The following is a 21,364-nucleotide window of genomic DNA, read 5'->3' on the forward strand; positions in this document are numbered from 1 at the left end:
ATAAGAAAACAAAGAACTGTGGTCCCTGTGTGAGTCTTGGTTTAAACTACAACTCTACCATTGATCACCTGGGAAGCTCTGTATGATAGGAATGCTAAGGCAACCTGGATTATAAGTAAGCATCTGGCAAATGTTCCCCAACCCTATGGGATAGGAATAAGGATCACACATACACAGCATCTAGTAGTCTGCCTCCCATGGAATGGATAGATATTAATAAACAACAGTTATTAGTAAGTGTGAGCTTTTTGGAAGAACTGGGGCTTGAGGTGGGCAACAAAGCATGACCAACATCTGGACAGACAGTAGAACTGGTAGGCTGGGAGTGCTCACAGACAGCAAAGAGTAAGATATGCTTGAACTAAACCAACACTAAACAAAATGAATTTCTGGGATGGCAAGGCTCTGCTTGTGGGGACTAGGGGCAGGGTGGTGAGCAGAGCTGTGGATACAGGAGGAGTCTGGATTAGATACTTTAGAAAGCTTGAGGTCTCTCAATAACCCAGGCAGAAACAGCTCCATTTGGCCAGTTCCTAAGAATTGGAGGGCTGAGAGCATGGCCTATTGGTAGAGTGCTTGCCTAGCACGCATGAAGCCCTGGATTCAATTCCTTGGTACCATATACACAGAAAAAGGCGGAAGTGGTGCTGTGGCTCAAGTGGTAGAGCACTAGCCTTGAGAAAGCCCAAGGTCAGTGCTCAGGCCCTGAGTTAAAGCCCCAGGACTGGCCAAAAGAAGAGGAAGAGGAGGAAGGGGAGGAAAAGGAGGAGGTGGAGGAGAATTATTATTATTACTATTATTATTGTTGTTGTTGTTGTAAGAGGGGGTATGAATGAGGCAAGCTTCCCTTCCACTTCACCTTCACAGCTCCCTCATGAAGTAGTGGGGAGATTTGGGAGAATCACTTGAACAACCCCAACTCCTGTAATCTTCACCCCTGCTTCATCATCTGTGAAGTGAACCATGTTATTTGCAGACCACATATTAATGTGGTCTTATAGCCGGTTACTAACTATGACAAAAATAGAATCCAGGTCTTCTAATTCTAAAACTCTTTCTATAACATGCCTTCAATACCCTAGCATTTAAAAAACCTATGGGTTACCCTCTAGCAAAGAATTGTAATAATTTTAGGAAGCTCAAACTATAAAAGTCAAATTACAGGCCTTGACTCCTGGTCTAGCATAAAGGTTTTGTTTCAATCCACTGCAAGCCACAAGGACATTTACATACATACTGATTAAGGAAACCATGTTTTGGTTGCTCTGATGCCACCATTAATATCTTCCCATCCAGCCAAAATGATACAACAATCGATAAACAGACAGCCTCTCTTGAGGCCTGGAGACAGCCAAATGTATTTACCAGGCAGGGCTTTTGTTAATTAGATAAAATCCCTGGATCAATGTGTAGAACATTCACCTATGCTGGAGCTAAGCACATTCTGGACACCTCAATCTTGGCACATGAACAGCAAATGCCTCAAGCTGGGGCATCTGGGGACAAGAACTAAGCAAGCCATCAATGCAAAAGTAGAATAAATATGTTTAGTCCTCAACGAAGTCCAACCTATTCTTCTTTCCTGAACTGTAAACCAAATTAGATTTTTTTCTAAACCAGTTTGAGCTGGTATAAAGTTATTTTCTAAAAACTGAACTAAAACCCAAAAGAATCTAATTGATAATCAAGACTGTTTTGGGGGAGGCAGCATGGTACATACAGTAGGAAGAATAAAAGATCTGTATTTTCAACTGCCTAGTGTCAACTTGAGTATCTCCCATCATGTTAACTTAAGCATGTTTAAAATTGATTTCACACACAAAAAATATTGATTTCACAATCCAGGTAAGGTGTTGCATGAGTATAATATTTCCACCTGGAAAGCTGAGGTAGGAGGCCATCCTGGGATAGCATGCCTCAAAAAAAAAGATTTGGAGTCAGGCGTGGTGGCTCATGCCTGCAATACTAGCTACTCAGGAGGCTGAGATCTGAGGATCTCAGAATGCTTGCTAACATGTGCAAGGCCCTGGGTTTGATCTAACACTGTCAGGCGGGAAAAAAAGCAGTGGCTCATGCCTGCAATCCAGTTTGGGCAGAAAACTCTATGAGCTGAACTAATCAAGCCTTAGGACTAGCACCAAAAAAAAAAAAAAAAGCAGGGCACGGTGGCTCATATCTGTAATCCTAGCTACTCTAAAGTTCCTCTAAAGCAGCAGTTGCCTTCCTCATTGCTAACCACCCTCCTATCCTTGAATTCACGTTAAGAATATGTACAGAGAACAGAGTTGGGCAACTGAGGGATAGCCTGTCAATGCCCTTATGACCCTACCTACCTCAGACTGTGGTCCAGACACATCAAACACAGCATTTCTTCCTCCACAGTCATCATGCTATCCCTTCTGCCTGGGAAGCCCTCCCCCTATTTGCTGAGCCCACTGATATTTTAAGACTCTGACCAGGAGTCATTTCCTTGGAAACATTCCCTATACTACTAAAAAACTGCTTCTGAGTTCTTGTAGCCCCTGAACTCCTGTATTCAGCAAATATCACATTGCTGCCACAGGCTACCCAGACTCATGAAGGCAAGAATCACTCCTGATCAGATATCCCCTGAATCAATCATGGTACCCAGCCTATGGCAAGTAAATGTTGGTCAAATGAACATCTGTGGAAAGAAAGGCAGTTGGTACAGGTCCAAGACTGAAACCACCATCACTTAAGAGCCCCCTTGGACTGATGAATGACTAAACTGGGCCCACCTCCGAAAGAAAAGGGAAATGGCAGAAGTGTATACTTTCAGTAGCTGAACCTTCAGGGAACGTGATCTTCACTGGAGAACAGGAGGCCTCACTCTCCCATCTGACAGTCATGGCTCAACCTGCTCCTAGGCAGATGTGTTTCAGTCTTCCCCATGCCCTCTGTTTCAGGTGAGCAGTTTCACAGTCCAAAAAGCCAGGCTCAGGTTTGGGTTAAACCTAGGGCCACCTGCTCACATTGCCAACAGGTGTGGGGGGGTACTCCCACTTCTGAAACGCCAGAGCTGGATAAGCTTACAAGGTGTAATTGCCTCAGGGAGGAGGAGGAAATGACTGTCACACAGGGAAAGGGAGGAAAGAGTTGGAGCCTCCACGGGTAAAGCCAGGAAGAGCATGGAAACAAAGACTGCACTGCTCCCTTTAGTACATGTAATGGTTTTATGTTGTGATGGAGAACAGGATAAGATCAGATAAAATCACATTTTCTCTCTACCTTGGAGAGGGAGACACCGATGCAATGATTTAAGCTCTTTTATTTTTTTGGCTCAGTACTAGGGTTTGAATTGAGGGTCTCACACTTTTGAGGCAGGCATGCTACCACTTGGGCCATTCCACCAGCCCTTTTTGGGATAGGATCTAGATTTATGCTCAAGTTAGCCTGAGCTGTGATCCTGTTTATACTTCCTGACAACTTTCCTATGGCAGGCACATATGCCACAGTACCTTTAGTGCTTTGACTGTAGCCGGGAGGAGAGGTTTGAACCACTATACTTGGCTAAAGACTTCTCTTTTTTGCGGCGGGGGGGGGGGGGGGGAGGGGGGAGGGTTGTTTGTTTGTTCTGGTCTGTCCTGGAGCTTGAACTCAGAGCCTGGGCACTGTCTCTGAGCCATTTTGTACTCAAGGCTAGAGCTCAAGAGCCAGAGTGCTACTTCTGGCTTTTTCTGAGTAGTTTATTGAAGATAAGAGTGTTCTCACAGACTTTCCTGCCCCAGCTTACTTCAAACCCGGATCCTCTGATTTCAGCCCAGCCTCTTTGTTACAGGATTACAGGTATTAGCTACCAGCAACTGGCTCCAAAGACTTCTTAATATAAATAATGTGTGGCAAGTGGCAGACCCTGCCCTTGCCTTTTGGTCACCTCACCTCCCAGTTAGCCAGAGCATATTGTAAGTAAACAGAGTCCACCATCAGGCCACTATACAAAGCTGCTGGCTTGATGCTCTCCTGCTCTGCAATGATTCTCAATCTCATCCTGAATGGGTGAGCGGGCTGATAACTGGTTCTCCTGTATGAACTAACTGTATCCTACCCTTGCCCTGTCTTTCTAACCTGCAATTCCTTTTCCAGAAGCCTTTTATCTTGCTACAGCTGATATGCCATGGCTCCTAGGCAACCCTCCCACCTTCTCACACCAGAAGGGAGGACTGGAGTCAGAGGCAGCAAAAGAAGAGATCATATCCAGCTGGAAGAAATCAAGAAAGTCCTTCCTGAGAGGCAGCACTGGGCTGAACTTTGAAGGCTACAGGATTTAAGTAAAGAGTGATGAGCAGAGTACCAAGGGCACATGTTTATGTGTGCGTGGGTGTGTAGTCAGGTGTTTCTATATCCAGAGCCTGCAGATTCCAGGACATCCCCAAAGAGGAGGATGAAGCAGTTCTCTCTAAGCACAAGAGCCTGACACACATTTGACCTTTCCTGTTCTGAGTTCTCCTAAGGCTCTGGGGCTGGGGACAGAAGTTGGGGAAGAGACAAACCAGCAAAAAGCTCAAAATGGCAAGGGTTGAATACATTATTCACTAGGTTTGAATTTTATTCCAAATGCTATCATCATTGACCATATACATGGCAAACCAACCATGTAAATACTGTGTAAACCGAGAAGAAGAAAAAAATTAAGACTACCCAGATACCCATGGCTCACACCTGTAATCCCCACTACTAAGGAGGCCAAGATCTGAGGATCATGGCTTGAAGCCAGTTTGGACAGAAAAGTCCTGAGACACTTATCTCCAATTAATCACCAAAAAAGCTGGATGGAGAGCTGTGATAGAGCACTAGCTTTGAGATGAGAAAGTACTGAGGTCTATAGTTCAAGCTCCAGGACCAGCTCACACAAAAAAAGAAAAAGAAATTAGCTGGGCATGGTGGCTCACACCTGTAGTCCTAGCTACTCAGGAGGCTGAGATCTGAGGATCTCAGTTCAAAGCCAGCCGGGGCAATAAAGTTTATGAGATTCTCATCTCCAATTAACCACTAGAAAATGGGAAACAGGGCTGTGGCTCAAGGGGTAGGTTGGTAGCCTTGAGCTGAAGAGCTCAGGAACAATGCCCAGGCCAAGTTCAAGCCCCATGGCTTGCAAAATGAATAAATAAAAATTAAAATCAGGATTCTACCTTACTATTGGGCAGGACAGAGGAAAACAGCATGAACGACACTGTGCAGTGTAAGGAACAGAAAGTCCCTCTAGTGAGGATAGTTAGGCTCTCCATCACCCTCCTTCAGAACCTCATTCTGTCCACAGAACTTTTTGTTTGTTTTCATTTTGGTGCTGGAACTAGGGCTTGAACTCAGGAACAAGAACTGTAACTAGTGGATTATATGTCTGTTTCCTTGTGACTAGAGCCCAGGTTACTTCCTGCAGCTATCCCCCAACACAGACACAACATCTGCAATGCCCAGAAGAGACCACTCATTCTTTCATAAGCATGAAATGATTTAGATAAGTCCTTCCTCACTTTGCATCTCTTGGCAGACCTGCCTTGGGCTCTTTCTCCATTTAGTCCATCCTTCATACCTAGCTGGGTTATTCCCCTGCTCAAAAGCCCATCTCCCCACTGCTTACAGGAAGTTTCCAAAACCCCTTAACCAGGGTAGAATGAGCCTGTGTTGCTGGCTTGGCTCTTTCTCCACAGCCTGCACACATATCACTGCAGCAACCTCAACATGTTCCCCAGGTCTAGCAGCCAGCCTACAATACTATCTCTGCTTTGCTTGTCCCTTGCTCTGAGAGGGATTGAAAACAGGATCTGTGCTACTCCACTGGGCAATTCTGATGGAGTCATCTTGACTAAAGGATTGGGGGACCAGAGGAGGCAGGAAAAAAGTAGGCTTGAGACTGGAAGCACACACGAAAAGCTCCCACAGACATTACCCACACCAGCAAGAGTGAAATGCTTGCAGCAATTCTTTGAGTCATATGTGTGTGTGTGTGTGTGTGTGTGTGTGTGTGTGTTTAATGGCCACTAGAAAAACATGAATTTGATGCGCACGGTGGCACATGTCTCTAATACCAGCACTTGGGAGGATCTCAAATTCAAGTCCAGCCTTGGCCACATGGCAAGTTTAAGGCCAGACATAATGAGCATCCATCTTCCTCCCTCCCCCCCACTCCTGGGGCTTCAAATCAGGGCCTGAGCACTGTCCTTGGGCTTTTTCAAAGCTAGAGCTCTACCACTTGAGCAACAGCACCACTTCTGTTTTATTCTGTGGATGTGGTACCAAGGAATCGAACCTGGATCTTTGTGCACACTAGGCAAGCACTCTACCACCAGATCAAACTCCTGGCCACCATTCATCTTAAACACAAAACAAAATGTAAAAACTCTACATTTGTTTACCCTCCTCCTTTCCCCCTCCTCTCTCTCTCTCTCTCTCTCTCCTTCCTTCCCTCCCTCCTCCCTCTCTCCAGTACTGGGGCTTGAACTCAGGGCCTGGACCCTCTCCTTGGGCTTTCTCAAGGATAGAGCTCTACTTGAGCCACTGCACCACTTCCTGCTTTTTTGTGTACATGGTATTGAGGAATAGAACCCAGGGCTACATGCATGCTAGGCAAGCACTCTACCACTAGGCCACAGGCCTGGCTCCAACTCTATATTTGAAAGAGCTAAAATTAAAACACACACACACACACACACACACACACACACACACACACGCACACATATGCGCGCGTGCGCCACATGGGGGTGGGTGGGGAATATTTCAGTGGATTAGGGTTAAAGATCATCTCTCCAGATGTTGGCAAGGTTGATTCACAGTACTTTCCTGAAAGCATGCCATCTACATGGCAGAGGCAATGGCCTAGGTGGTGAGGGCAGCCCTTGGCAGTTCTGACAGGTGATTCTAACATTAGCATGGGCCAGTTTCTAACCCCATACTCCTGCCCCAATGCTCCTTTAATGAAATAAAGAGAGGCTCATCTGTTTCTGGGGGATGAAGATGCCACACACAGCCTGCAGTTATGAATGGCTCTTATAAAAAGAAGATGACATCTGTGCTTGGTTTTTAAGATGCATCATCGCATGTTTATTAAACTATTGCTCCATCTTATTTATTTGGCTACAAAATAACTCCCAGCCCATACTTCCAAAAGTGGTTTATTAAAAACTAAGCCTTGAACATTAATACTCAAAAGCACCCTTGAGAATCAATAATAATGTTGCAGATAAAATGAAAGGGAATCAAAGCAGTAAGTCTTGGTGGAGCTGCGGATGTCTTTCAACACTTTTCTTGTATGTTCAGGCAGCTGGAATAAGAAAGAGCACCAAGGGTCTGTGGCACAAAGTACACAGATAACCACTCCAGATCTGACTTCCTGTCTAAAATGTGCATGTGAAATATATGGAAAGGCCTTTTTCGATGGATGGAGAGAGAGGGAAGAAGTGAAGGAGAATGATGTTTATAGGAAAGGTGAGAAGAATTATCTCCCAAAGGATGTTCTCAGAAACATATCTGGCTGTTGCAATTTCTTCTTTTTTTTCCTTAAAATTAAATGTGGCTAGCTGAAAAAAAAAATAAATAAAATGTGCATGTGATGCTATGTGGTAGTGCATACCTGAAACCCCAGCACTCAGCCTCAAGCAAAGCTTGTGACTTTGAGCTAAGAAGGAATTACATATATGAGTTTGAGGACAGCCTTAGCTACAAAATGAAACATTGTCTCAAAACAAAACACTGCAAGCACAGCATTAGTGGCTCATCCCTGTTATCCTTAGATACTCAGAAGCCAGAGTTCTGAGGACTGAGGTTCAAAATCAGCCCAGGCGGACAAATTTGAGACTCTTATCTCTAATTATCCAATAGAAAAATGCAACTGGAGGCATGTCTCAAGCGCTAGAGTTCTGGCTTTGAGCAAAAATCCTCAGTAAGAGCACAAGGGCCTGAGTTCAAGCCCGGGCGTGGGTATGGAGGGAGGGAGGGAGATGGAGAGGGAGGGGGAGGGCACAGAAGAGAGAAGGATGAGAAGTGTGGAAGTGTAGGCAGAGCAGAGTAGGAGGGTGTTCTATGGCTACCTAGACTTACTGAAAGGGACCAAAAAGGCCATGGTGAAGCCCAGAGTGAGTCAACAGTTTCTCTAACCAACAACCTCTAACTAATCGTGTGCTGGTCCTAGTATTAGTATCGATCCTAGACAGCCTCTGCCCTGGCCCTGGCACAAGGCTAAGCCCAGATAAATCCTGTCTCTACTCAATAACCAGTCTCAAACTCATCCTCCAGAAGTCCAAGGGGAATGGATGAGCCAATGATTTTAGAGAAGTAAGTCTGCCCTCTATAGGCTCAGCAGGAGTGCCTCAGCCCTGGAGGCAGGCCTATCTAGCACAAATACCCTTCTGGCCCAAAGGTCTCTTCTAGTTCTTCTTAACTCCCAAAGCGCCTCCAGCAGAGCCTACCTGCAACCCCACTCAGACAGTAAGAATAACACAGGGTCACTTCCACAAAGGTTAAGAACAAATTGGAAGACTCAGAGGACCCAGAGAATATGGAAGGGGTCTCCAGAACACTTAGCTGGTATCCCTTGGATATTTGGAGGCTGCTTCCAAAGGTGACCTGGGCCAAAGAAGCCCAGGTGACTCTGTGACAACAGGAAAGGCAAAGGGGACTGTTTCAGTACTAGGTGATGATTTCCTCTAGATAGAGTCACCACAGAAGAAAAGGGGGCTTACCTGGCTTAGCCCTTCTTGGGGCGCAGGGTGGGGTGGGGTGGGGGGGGGGAAGAACAAGGTCACTGACACTCACCTGGTAACTTCTTGTACATTGTTGGCTCGGGCAGCTTCCATCAGGGCTGCATCTGAAGAGAGAGTGGGCACTGGTCAGACCCCTGTCAGGACCCAATCCTCAGAGCTGCTTGATGGGCCCACCAAGACAGGGACTGCTCTCTGTAGGTGGAAGCACTTTAAAAATAGGGGCTTTAACAAGCAAAATCATGCCACAGAAGGCTAACCAGCTCTTCCCAATGAGTGTCCATGTCCAGCCCTTCCTAATCAGTACCAAATCGCCATTCTCTACAGCACAAATATGCTCAAAGCTCTACCACTTGTGCCACAACTCCACTTCTGGCCTTTTGGTCCATTAATTAGAGATGAGTCTTTGGGAATCTCCTGACTGGGATTCTTATATCTCAGCCTCCTGAGTAGCTATGCTTATATAGGTGTGAGCCACTAGTGCCTGGCCTAGTACTAAATCTGAGGTCACAGGTCACAAGGGAAGATGGTATTGTGGGTCTCAAGAATGGAGACAGAGCCTCAACTAGGCAACATGGAGATCCAGCTCCAACCCACTCTTTCAAATCCTCACCACAAAGGAGTAGCAGTCCCTCCTGCTCAACCACAACTCTACACTATAAAGCAGAGAAGATAAGCTCTTGTCCTACTGGTCTCACAAGGATGCCAAGGTGATAAAACAATGGTTGAAAAGTCTGCAAACTCCTAGGTGTGAAGAATCACAGACCTCACTGGGATGTGGCTTAGTGGTACAATGCTTGCCTAGCATGCACAAAGCCTTGGGTTCAATTCCTTACTACCACATCAAGAGAAAAAGATAGAAGTGGTTCTGTGGTTCAAGTGGTAGAGTGCTAGCCTGGAGCAAAAGAAGCTTGGGGAGTTCAAGTCAGAGTTCAAGCCCCAAGACTAGCAAACAAACAAACACAACACAGACCCAAAGAAACGCAGTGGTCACTGGCACCACCTTGTGGCCATGAGAAACAAACTGCCTATCAGAAAAAATAGAGGCAAGATTCTTTCAAACACCAACACACCCCACTGTGCTCAATCTAGTTCTGATTAGTGTGGAACACTGATCTGACTCTTATAGTGCCCTGCCTAGATAATTCTTCCTCCTTCTTCATACTCACCCAGGAAAATGAGAGGAGGCACTGGAGAGGAGACCCAACCTCCAATCCCAACACTAACAAAGCTCAGAAACTCATGTAAGGCTGGGACTGTGGCTTAGTGGTAGAGTGCTTGCCTAGCATGCTTGATTCCTCATGTACCGCATAAACAGAAAAACCCAGAAGAGGCACTGTGGCTCAAGTGGTAGAGTGCTAACCTTGAGCAAAAGAAGCTCAAGGAAAATGCTCCAGGCCCTGAATTCAAGCACTAGAACTGGAAAAGAAGGAAGTGGGGGGGGTGAAGAGGAGGGGGAAAAGGAGGAGGGAGCGGAGGAGTCATTTAAGCTGCAGAACCCCTGTTTCCATATCTGAACACCTGTCTTATGCCTATAAAGCAGTTCTTTACAACATTGGTGCCTTCAACTCCTGGCTAGGCTTCAGTGTTAAGCCCTACCTGCTTATCAAACCTGCTCATCCTCCAAGAACACACCTGATTATGCTCAGCCAGCCTCCAGATGGCAGAACGACCTCCTTTAAGATGGCTTTATCCATTCTCTCACTATGAGGGGGGGGAAAAGCAGCTTCTATAAGGACACAGGGTAAGGAAAGAGTTGAGGTTAAAACCAAGGCCTCCTGACTGCTAAAGGGTCCAGTTCCACCACCACTTTAAGGTACTCAGTTCGAAACCCTGGTCAATGGGTAGAAGCAAGGGCAAGTCAGAGGAGTAGGTTATGATCATGATTTGGGTCATTACTATTTTAGTAAGTGGGCCTTGCTGAAATTCACAAGCTACAAAATATCCAGTCTGGAGCCTTAGGAACTCCTTAGATAACACTCTGGACACCCTTGTCCAATTCCCCCAAACTCACCAGCCTCTGGACAATCCTTGCTTATAAATCTGTGGCAACTCTATTGCCTCCAGAATGCCAAAAGGCCCATCGCAATCTGTTCCACAGACTTCCTCCTCCACCCAAGCAGGTCACTCTGCTACACACACAAGACTGAATTCATAGGAATACAATCTAACATTTCTAAATACTTACTAAGTTCTAGACCCTGGTGAGCAAATGATGTGTAGCTCTGAGGGAAAACTTCTTGGTATCATAGGTAACTTTCTGGTAATATGAGTAAAACACATAATCTGCTGTCATGGGACTCACAATTGTGTCTTTTCATCCTTCAGAAGTCAAGTTCAGGCTGGTATCAGTGGCTAATGTCTGTAATTCTAGCTACTTGGCAGGCTGAGATCTGAGGATGTCAGTTCAGAGCCAGCCTGGACAGGAAAGTCCTTGCGGCTCCTATCTTCATTTAACAACTCAAAAAACAAGTGACAGAGCGTCAGCATTGAGTGGAAAAGCTAAGGGAAAGTGACCAGGGCTTAAGTTCAAGCCTCAGTACTGGCACATAATATGCACTCACTCACATACACACATAAACATAAACACACACACACATACACACACACCAACACTTCAAATTCATTTCCTCATTCTCCAAAGGCCTCCAATACCCTAGGCAGGCTTTCTTGATCCAGTTGACTCACTGATACTCCAACTACACTTGGCACTAGTTCCTAGCTCTGCATGCCTAACAGCCTGAACCTTTCCTTGGCTGACTTTGTGTTAAGTGAAGACTTCTCACATACCTGGTCCCAAACTAAGCATACCAAGGGTATCTCCAAAATGCTGAGAATTGTAGAATCCCAGAAAGCATAAGCTAGAAGCATCCACAGAGTCCATTTCAATATTCTCACTTCAGTTAGGCACTGGTGGCTCACGCCTATAACCCTACTTACTCAGGAGGTTGAGATCTGAAGACTAGGGTTTGAGGCCAGCTTGGCAAAACAACAACATGAAATGATCTTTTTTTTTTTTTTTTTGCCAGTACTGGGGCTTGAACTCAGGGCCTGGGCACTGTCCCTGAGCACTCTACCACTTGAGCCACAGCACCATTTTTGGCTTTTTCTGTTTATGTGGTACTGAAGAATCGAACCCAGGGGCTTCATGCATGCTAGGCAAATACTGTACCACTAAACCACCTTCCCAGCCCCTTCTCAAGATTCTTATCTCGAATTAACCAACACAAAGGTGTGAAAAATCTGAGCACACAAGAAGCCTGAGTTCAAGTCCAGCATTGACACAAAAATAAATTAAAAAGTATAGAAAGGAAAGTGAGGACCAATGAGGAGTTAAGACTAAAACTAGAGCCCCAGCATCCTCACTCCCCAACTCAAGCTCTTCCTTTACAGCTGGCCACATCCTGCTGTATAAAACAATCTTGCTCAAAAGTCTGGGAGCTTAAGGCACACGAAATTCCTGGACACAATGCCTTAGTATGTTCCTTAAGAACAACGGAGGACCCGAGTGGCTGGGCTCATGAGGGCCACAAAGCTGGCCTTCCGGCTCACTTTTCCCAGCTCCTACTCAGCTGAGGTGCCCACCTGGGTGTGCTACCTACAGTACACTCCTATCCCGTTGCTCCAGGCCTCCTGGCATTCAACTTCCTTCTCTTGCCAACTTTTCCAAATGGCATAAGTTTCAGCTTAAGCCTGAAACTAGATCAGTAACAGCAAAAACCTTAAGAGACTGTTAAACAGACCCTGGTGGGCAAAATAACAGTTTTGTAAGACTATTGAGAAATTTCACTAAGTGGAGAAACTGAAGCCAAGAGAGGAGGAAGAGATCAAGCCAAAGCATGAAGCAAGTCTACTCCTTTCTCAGGCCACTGGAAGCCTTCTCTGTACCTACAGAAGTCATCTGAAAGTTTGTAGTGGCTACCCTTGAAAGTCATCTGTAACTTTCTGAAGACCTCTTTAAAGATGAACAGGCCAGGTATAATAGGACCCGACTGCAATTAGACATGCAGCCCAAAGTCGCTATTGTTCAGTTGGACAAACTGATTTCCAAAGAAGAGAGACTGACCTAGAATGAGCAGTTATTCAACGCAGTCGAGAACGCTCAGGTGCAACAACCTGGGCCCTGCCAACTGGTGCCTGAGTCTCGGCTCCAAGGCTGAGTTCCTGCGAGCCTAAATTTATACGCCCCCGTTCGCCCTCCGAAGAGCTGTCAGGGCAATTCTTGCCACCACACCCCTCCCTGAACCCAGACTGGCCCCATATTCACCCTTGTTGGTTGGATTCTTGGTGTAGCAATCAACCACCAGTGCCATGGCCAGGGCCCACAAGCCCAATGTAGCTCTGCAAGGGACCCCATTCGAGCTGTCCTGTCCCGTGCGTGTTTCTTCGGAGTTAGGAAGGCGTCCCCACGTGGCGGCAGCCAGACACTGGGTCTCCGAGCGTCCTCCCAGGGGCCCCGCGGAGGGTGCCTCGAGTCCGGGGAGCAAAGCTGACACCGTGAAAGGGCGCCCCCCCGCGGCCGCTCTCAGCCACCGGGGCTCCCCGCAGTCTCCGGTGGTTACGCTCCGGCAGGAGGCAGCGCCAAGGCTATGGAGCGACGGGGACCTAAAGAGCCGGAGGAGGAGCCGCGGCGCCGGCGCCGTCCTCCTCAACACCTGGGATGCCAGCATCCTGACAGCAGCCTCGATTACCCCCTGGTGCCGGCCCCTGTGCTGGCCACGACTAACATGGCTGCCGCGGCGCGTTCGAAGACGCCGCGAATAGGGTGGGACTGCGCACTACCTCACGGGAGTGGTAGTCCGCAACCCTAGATCTTCCCGCAGCTGGAGAACAAATGAACTACATTTCCCAGCAAACAGAGGGACTGCATCATAATGACCACGACCTGAGGGGAGCCCGGGGTATGTTGGGAAATAGAGTTCAGAAGGAGGGGCGTGGCAAGAAGGAAAAGGCTCAGCCGGAACGTGCTGATTTACATTCAAGTACTAGAACCTGCTTCCTTAGTTAGTTTGCTTTTCTATCTATCTATCTATCATCTATCTATCTATCTATCTATCTATCCATCCATCTATCCATCCATCTATCCATCCATCTATTTATTTAGCCAGTCCTCGGGCTTGAACTCAGGGCCTGGGTACTGTTCCTGAGCTGCTTTTCCTCAAGGCCAGCACTCTACCACTTTGAGTCGCAGCACCATTTCTGGCCTTTTTGTTTATGTGATACTGAGGAATTGAACCCAGGGCTTCATGGATATTAGGCAAGCACTCTACCACTAAGCCACATTCTCAGCCCTATTCCGTAAAGACGCAAAATTAATCCCTGCCACGCCTTCTTGGCAGATTTAGTACACACTGTTTTGATCAAAAAAAAACCAAAAAGATACTAGTGGTGCTCTGACTCAGAGTGGTAGAGCTGAAGAGCTCAGGGACAGCACCCACGCCCAGAGTTCAAACCCTATAACTGGCCCCCACTAAAAAAAGAATAAGATACTAAATTGTTTTTCAACAGCAAAAGTTTTAATTCCCACATTTGCACTGCAGTTCAATTGATATACAGAAGTTCTCAGTCCTACACATAACATTCTGGCTTGAGTAAGTTGAACCAGATTTTCATAAGTGGCCTGTTAGGAAATATGCTTATTTCTGTAAGTCCATTTCTCATATCACCTGGAATGACTTTTCTGAAAGATTTCTAAAATACATCTGAAATAGGAACACTTTTTCTTGTCCCACACAACTGTCTTTTGGTTGAAGAATCTAAATTTTTCTTTACAGCACTTAGGACCACCCGAATTACTCAGTATTTATGTGTTGTCTTTCCTCAGGACGAGGTGACTTATGAGACGAGACTCTGTTTTCACTTTCATATCAGTAGCACCTAGAAGCATGTCTTGAACAAAAGGATATTCTTAATATTTCTTCAGTAAATTGCTATTCAATTATTATTGTACTTTATTATCTAGGAGAAGGGATGTGAGCTTTGGCTTTCAGGCAGAGCTGGATCTGAGTATAATATTTGCTTTTGTTTATTGAAAAAAAAAGCTGGTGGCTTGCACTGTAATCTTAGCTACTTAGGAGGCTGAGATCTGAGGATCCCAGTTCAAAGCCAGTCCTTATCACCAATTAACTACTAGAAAACTAAACCACTAGAAGTGGTGCTGTGGATCAAGGTGTAGAGCGGTAGTCTTGAGCCAAAGAGCTCAGGGACAGTACCCAGGCCCAGAGTTCAAGTCCCACAACTGACCAAAACAAAAGGTGTTTGCAGAAGAAAAGCAAGCTAGGTGGAAAAAATGGGGGCTCGGGGCAAGAATTCTCTGGAGTGAGACTTTCTTGGAGCTAAACAACATATGACACATTTGCGATTCAAAGTATATCACGTCTAAAAGTCTCTCTTTATTAAGATGCCAAGATGGCGATAAGGACAAGATGGTGTTACTTAGACCAAGTATCCATAATTCTCTATGTAATATCATCGACCTCTTATATCGGGAAAAATACACTGTATATATTATATTTATGTATTGGTATCTATCTATCTCTCTGTCTATCTAAAACACTTTATGACAAGTTTATGAAGGAAAATACACTGGCAATGTATGTGGAAGTCTAATGTAGAATACCCTCATCGGGAGACTAAGTGTCCATTAGTAGGAGGTTGTTAAATTCATTAGGGGACAGCTAAACAATGAAGTAGATTGATTGATTGCTGGTATTGGGGTTTGAACTCAGGCTTCATGATCTCACTCGGCTTTTTCACTCAAGGCTGGCCCTTTACTACTTGAGCCACTCCTCCACGTTTGGCACGTGAGGGGAGAGTATAAGGGGTCATATGCCGAACTCAGGGCCTGAGCACTGTTGCTTAGCTTTTTTTTGCTTAAGGCTAGTGCTATACCACTTGAGCCACAGCTTCCCACAGACTTTTACCCCTCGTGGCTTCAAACAGCAATCTTCAGATCTCAGACTCCTGAGTACCTATAATTGCACAGGTGTACTTGAAGTTTATTCCATATGCATACATTACCTCTCAATTCATTGCAGAAGCAAGCAATCTTTATAATTTCTCTTTTTTTGCCAGTCCTTGGCTTGGGCTCAGGGCCTGAGCACTGTCCTTGGACTTTCTCAAGGCTAGCACTCCACCACTTGAGACTCAGAACCACTTCCAGCTTTTTGCTATGTATGTGGTACCGAGGAATCGAACCCAGGTCTTCGTGCATGCTAGGCAAGCACTCTACCACTAGGCCAAACTCCCGGCCCCAATCTTTATAATTTCTATATGAATTATATGGCATCGGAGGCAGAAAGACTTTTATTTTTTATCGTTATTTTTGCCAATCCTGGAGCTCGAACTCAGGGCCTGAGCACTGTCCTTGGGCTTTGTCAAGGTTAGAGCTTTAGGACAGCACCACTTCTTGCTTTTTTCTGGGTAGGTAGTACTGAGGAATTGAACCCTGGTCTTTGTGCATGCTAGGCAAGCACTCTACCACTAGGCCAAACTCCCGGACCAGACTGGGACATTCTTTTTCTCTCAAGTAGAAACACTGACACCTGCTGCTCAAATATCAAGAAAAAAAAATCAAAAATTTCACTACAGTTTCTGTTCTGGGTTTTTATGCAGGCATTGTCTTTTATAGATTTTCTTTTGTGATCCTGGGGATCCTGGGGATTTAATTCAGGGCCTGGATGCTTTCCTTAGCTTTTTCACTGAAGGCTGGCTCTCTACCACTTGAACCACAGTTCCACTTCTGGCTTTTTCCTGATTAATTAGAGGCAAGAGTCTCAGGGACAGTTTTCTGTCTGATCTGGCTTCAAACTTTGACCTTCAGATCTGATCCTCCTGAGTAGCTAGGATTATAGGCATGAGCCTTCAGTGCTTGGATTACCCAGCTTTAAAGCTTACTAACTTTCAATAATATTCAGCCTCATTTATTGAATATTTGTGAGATCCTAGTTCTTGAAATTATGACTAGAGCTGGGCACTGGTGGCTCATGCCTGTAATCCTACTTACTTAGGAGGCTGAGAACTGAGGATGGTGATTTGAAGCCACCCTGGGCAGAAAAATCCCCATGAGACGCTTATCTCCAATTAACCACTCAAAAATCAGAAGTAGAGCTGTGGCTTAAAGTAGTAGAACACTAACCTTGAGCAAAAGAGCTCAGGGGCAGTCCCCCATTCCCCGAGTTCAAACCGAGAGAGAGAGAGAGAGAGAGAGAGAGAGAGAGAGAGAGAGAGAGAGAGAGAGAGAGAGAGAGAGAGAGAGAGAGAAGAGAGAGAGGGGGGGGGGGAGGGAGGGAGGGAGGGAGGGAGGGAGGGAGAGAGAGAGAGAGAGAGAGAGAGAGAGAGAGAGAGAGAGAGAGAGAGAGAGAGAGAGAGATCTGGTCATGCCAGCCTGGGCAATAAAGTCTGGGAGAATCCATTTCCAAAATAGCCAACAAAAAGCCATCTCTTAGGATCTAACACTTGCCAATGTCCAGGGCTAAGTCTGAAAAGATTGGTAGCTTCCACTTTCTGTATGTGGAAATGCTTTTCAACGAATCTAGGCACTATACCATGAGGACGTGGACGCAGGTCCATTGGAAGGCCCACAGGGAGAAGGGCTGAGATCCTTGGCTCACAGCCCCAGTTGAACTCCTAGGTGGCACTCAGCTCGCACTTGCCTCCTGAATGAGTCACCTACCATCCTGGTAAGGCCACCAGCTCTACTCTGTGAACTATCACCATCAAATATCACCTGATTGTAGAGTCACAAGCAAAATAATTATTGTTGTTTTATGCTATCCAATTTTGGAGTAAGAGTTGTTACTCTTGAACTTAGGACCTCATGGCCTCACTCATGCATGCACTCATGCATGCACACATACATTTCCTCTGTTGTGAATGTAGCATAGTGATAAAGAACTTGTATCATAGCCTAGATTTCATCTGCAGTGGGGAGTGTGGGAGGGAGAGGGTAGGAAGGCAGGAAGGAGGGAAGAAGGAAAGAAGGGTAGGAAGAAAGGAAGGATATGGTCCCTCTTACAATCCCCCCATAACTATCAAATAAGAACTCATCTTCTTAGCCTTAGACTGTGGGATTTGGGGGTCCTGGTTCCAGGAAGAAAACGTTCCACTAGGGGGCACAATAAGCCTCTACAATCTGAATCTGCAGCAGCAGTCTGTTCACTGAGCTCCTAATACTTGGGAAGCTGCAGGCACAGACAACTACACTGTCAGGGGTGACTGACCATAATTATTGTAATGATCTAGGGTTGCTGCCACAGTGAGTACAGTGAGGGGGCGGCCTGGAATCTGGGCCTCTTTGTATCTCATGGTGCTTCCACACCTAATAAGTGTGGATGAGGGTGCAGCAGCCACCTCCTGACAAGGGCAAGATGACCAGGAAAAGCCCAGACCTCTGGGGGATGGAGGTCTAAGTCACCCTATCAGGCAGGAAACTAGATGAGATGAAATATGGGAGAGGAGAAAGATAATAGCAGTGCTCATTTGGGGATTCCTTACAACCAGTAGGGTTGTAACTTGCTTCAGTAATATTCTCTTGTGTGCACATGCCGTATGTGTGTGCGTGTGTGTGTGTGTGTGTGTGTGTGTGTGTGTGTGTGTGTGTGTGTGTGTGTGCGCTTGCCTGCATGCCTGCGTGCATGTCCGCCTGCCAGTGATGACTTAAATTCACAGCCTGGGTAATGTCTCTTAACTTCTTCGCTCAAGGCTGGCTTTTTGGTGGTTAACTGGGGATTAAGGTCTCATGGAGGATCGGGAGAGTGTAGAGTGTTTGCCTAGCATGCATGAAAACTCGGGTTTGATTCCTTGGTACCCCATACATAGAAAAAGCTGCAAGTGGTACTATGACTCAAGTGGTAGAGCTCTACCCTTGAGAAAGCCTGAGGACAGTGCTCAGGCCCTGAGCCTCATGGAAGTCAGGCACCATTGGCTCATGCCTGTAATCCAAGCTACTCAAAAGGCTGAAATCTGAGTATTTCTCTCTTTTTCTTTTCTTTTCTTTCCTTTCCTTTCCTCTTTCTTTCTTTCTTTCTTTCTTTCTTTCTTTCTTTCTTTCTTTCTTTCTTTCTTTCTTTCTTTCTTTCTTCTTTTTTGTCGGTTGTAGAACTTGAACTCTGGGCCTGGGTACTGACCCTGACCTCTTCAGCTCAAGATAACCACCCTAGCCCTTAAGCCACAGTGCCACTTCAGGTTTTCTGGTGGTTAATTGGGGATAAGAATCTCACCGACTCTTGTGCCTGGACTGGCTTTGAACTTCAATCCTCAGATCTCAGCCTCCTGAGTAGCTAAGATTATAGGCATGAGTCACCAGGTGCCCAGCTAATGGGACTCTTCTCCAATTAGCTAACAAAAAAGCCAAAAGTGGAGCTGTATAACTGTGGCTCATGTGGTAGAGACTAGCTGTGAGCACAAATTAGACTCAGTGCCCAGGCCCTGAGTTCAAGCCCCAGGATTAGCACTCGAGCACGCATGTGCGTGTGCACATGCACGCACACACTCGCGTACCCACACACAGACACACAGAATTCATAGACCTTCTGCCTGGACTGAATTTCAGATCATGATCCTCAGATCTCAGCCCTCTGAATAACTAGGATTACAGGTGTGAGCCACCAGCACTGGCTAATCCCAGTATTCTAGCAGGAGGTGGCGGGTTACCATCTTTAACAGGCTGGATAACACAGAATGAGTCTAAAATCCAAAGGGATCTCCTTGTGTGAGAAGTGACTGTGCCAGAGTCGGTGGTGTCTGGCATCACATCTCAGCTTTGGTATGATTTTAGCCATGTGGCTGTCCCTTTTTTGTGATTGCAAAATCATCCTGGACCAGGCTCAAGTCTAATTGCTTCATCACTACTTTTTTTTTTTTTTTTTTTTGCCAGTCCTGGGCTTGAGCTCAGGGCCTGAGCACTGTCCTTGGACTTTCTCAAGGTTAGAGCTCTACCACTTGAGCCTCAGCACCACTTCTGGCTTATTTTCTATGTATGTGGTACCAAGGAATCGAACCCGGGCCTTCGTGCATGCTAGGTAAGCACTTTAACCACTAGGCCAAACTCCCAGCCCCTCATCACTACTTGTTTTGCTATGGAAACTCTATAAACACAGCATGTTCTATTCCCTTTAAATGAAGATGGCCAGCAGAAGTGGACATGGTTTCACTCCAGGCCACTAAGGGTCTACACAGTGATTCTGTACTTGGCACTAGGTAAGGCCCTCATACAATGTCTGTCTGCTCCAGATACTTCCCATACAATGAGGTTTGCAGGGTGTAAAGAACTAAGTTGGCCGGGAAACTTGAACAACTTAGACCTGATGTGATCTTTTCTTGCTTTGTGCCCCCACTCAAAATGGCAAGCCTTATAGTTTGCTTAGTAAATAGGTTTGGTTCATTATGTTCAAATGTAATGTGAATTCCCAAAACCAAGTGGGCCTAGTACTTTCTTCATAGTAGACCATTCAAGGTCAGGCAAGGCATATTTCATTTTGGGTCTTATTTGATTTTAGTGTGTGTGTGTGTGTGTGTGTTGTGTGTTGATACTGGGGCTTGAGTTCAGGGTCTGAGTGTTAGAATTTTTTGCTCATGGATGGCATTCTACCACTTGAACCACAGCTCCACTTCTGGCTTGTTGCTTGTTAATTGGAAATGAGTCTCCAGACTTTTCTGTCCAGGCTACGCTTTGAACCACAAGCCTCATATCTCAACCTCTTGAATGGTTTGAATTATAGGTCTCAGCCATCAGTGCCCAGCCTGTTTTTTCATTTCTCTCTCTCTCTTTCTTTTTTTGGTTGGTTGTGGGGCTTGAACTCTGGGCCTGGGCACTGTCCCTAAGCTCTTCAACTCAAGGCTACCGTCCTTCACCATTAGCCACTTCAAGTTTTCTAGTGGTAAATTGGAGATAAGAGTCTCACAGACTTTAGTGCCTGGGCTAGCTTTGAACTGCAATCCTCAGATCTTAGCCTCCTGAGTATCTAGGATTACAGGCGTGAGCAACCGCATCCGGTTCTATATCTCATTTTAAAAGCTCTCCCTTCCTCGTCACCTCTCCTCCCCCCCCTCGACCCCTTCTGTGGAATTGGTGTTTGAACTCAGGGTATTTCACCTCAGCCTGCTAACCTCATACCTATGGCCTACCTCACAGCTGGGAGCACAGATACTCAACCACACCGAATTTATTGAGATAAAATTTTGCTAACTTTTCGTTCCACGTTGGCTTTGAATCTCATATCTTTCTGATCTCTGCCTCCTGAATAACTGGGACTATAGGCATGAGCCATTATGCAGAGTCTTTTTTTTTTTGTCTAGTCCTGGGACTTGAGCTCAGGGCCCTGGGTATTGTCCCTAAGCCTTTTTGTGCTCAAGGTTAGCACTCTACCACTTGAGCCACAGCACCACTTCTGGCCTTTTCTGAGTGGTTTATTGGAAATAAGAGTCTCATAGACTTTCCTGCCTGGGCTGGCTTCGAACCATTATCCTCACATCTCAGCCTCCTGAGTAGCTAGGATTACAGGTGTGAGCCACTGGTGCCTGGCTCATTCCCAGTTTAAAAGCTATATTTCAACAAACTCCAGTCCTTGAATCCCTAGTCACTTACCTATGTGTCAGGTTCCTGGTTTTTCACTAGATCTTCCATCCTTGTGAATACAAATATCCAC

General features: G+C 46.0%; 1 protein-coding gene across 2 annotated transcripts in view; it reads right to left on the minus strand.

Moving 5' to 3' along the window:
* Nucleotides 1-13,559, minus strand: part of Clpb (ClpB family mitochondrial disaggregase) — a 137,642-nt gene extending 124,083 nt beyond the window's left edge. For both annotated transcript variants that reach the window (XM_090348372.1, XM_090348371.1), the window contains exons 1-2: nucleotides 12,985-13,559; nucleotides 8,773-8,824 (exon numbers count right to left, since the gene is read on the minus strand). In XM_090348372.1, coding sequence (XP_090204498.1) covers nucleotides 8,773-8,824; nucleotides 12,985-13,387 — 455 coding nt within the window. In that variant the 5' untranslated portion in view covers nucleotides 13,388-13,559. The remainder of the gene's footprint in view (nucleotides 1-8,772; nucleotides 8,825-12,984) is intronic.
* Between the last annotated feature and the right edge of the window lie 7,805 nt (nucleotides 13,560-21,364).

This window comes from Megascapheus bottae, chromosome 16 (genome assembly GCF_031878675.1).
Source record: "Megascapheus bottae isolate mThoBot1 chromosome 16, mThoBot2.hap1, whole genome shotgun sequence".
Classification (NCBI taxonomy): Eukaryota; Metazoa; Chordata; class Mammalia; order Rodentia; family Geomyidae; genus Megascapheus; species Megascapheus bottae.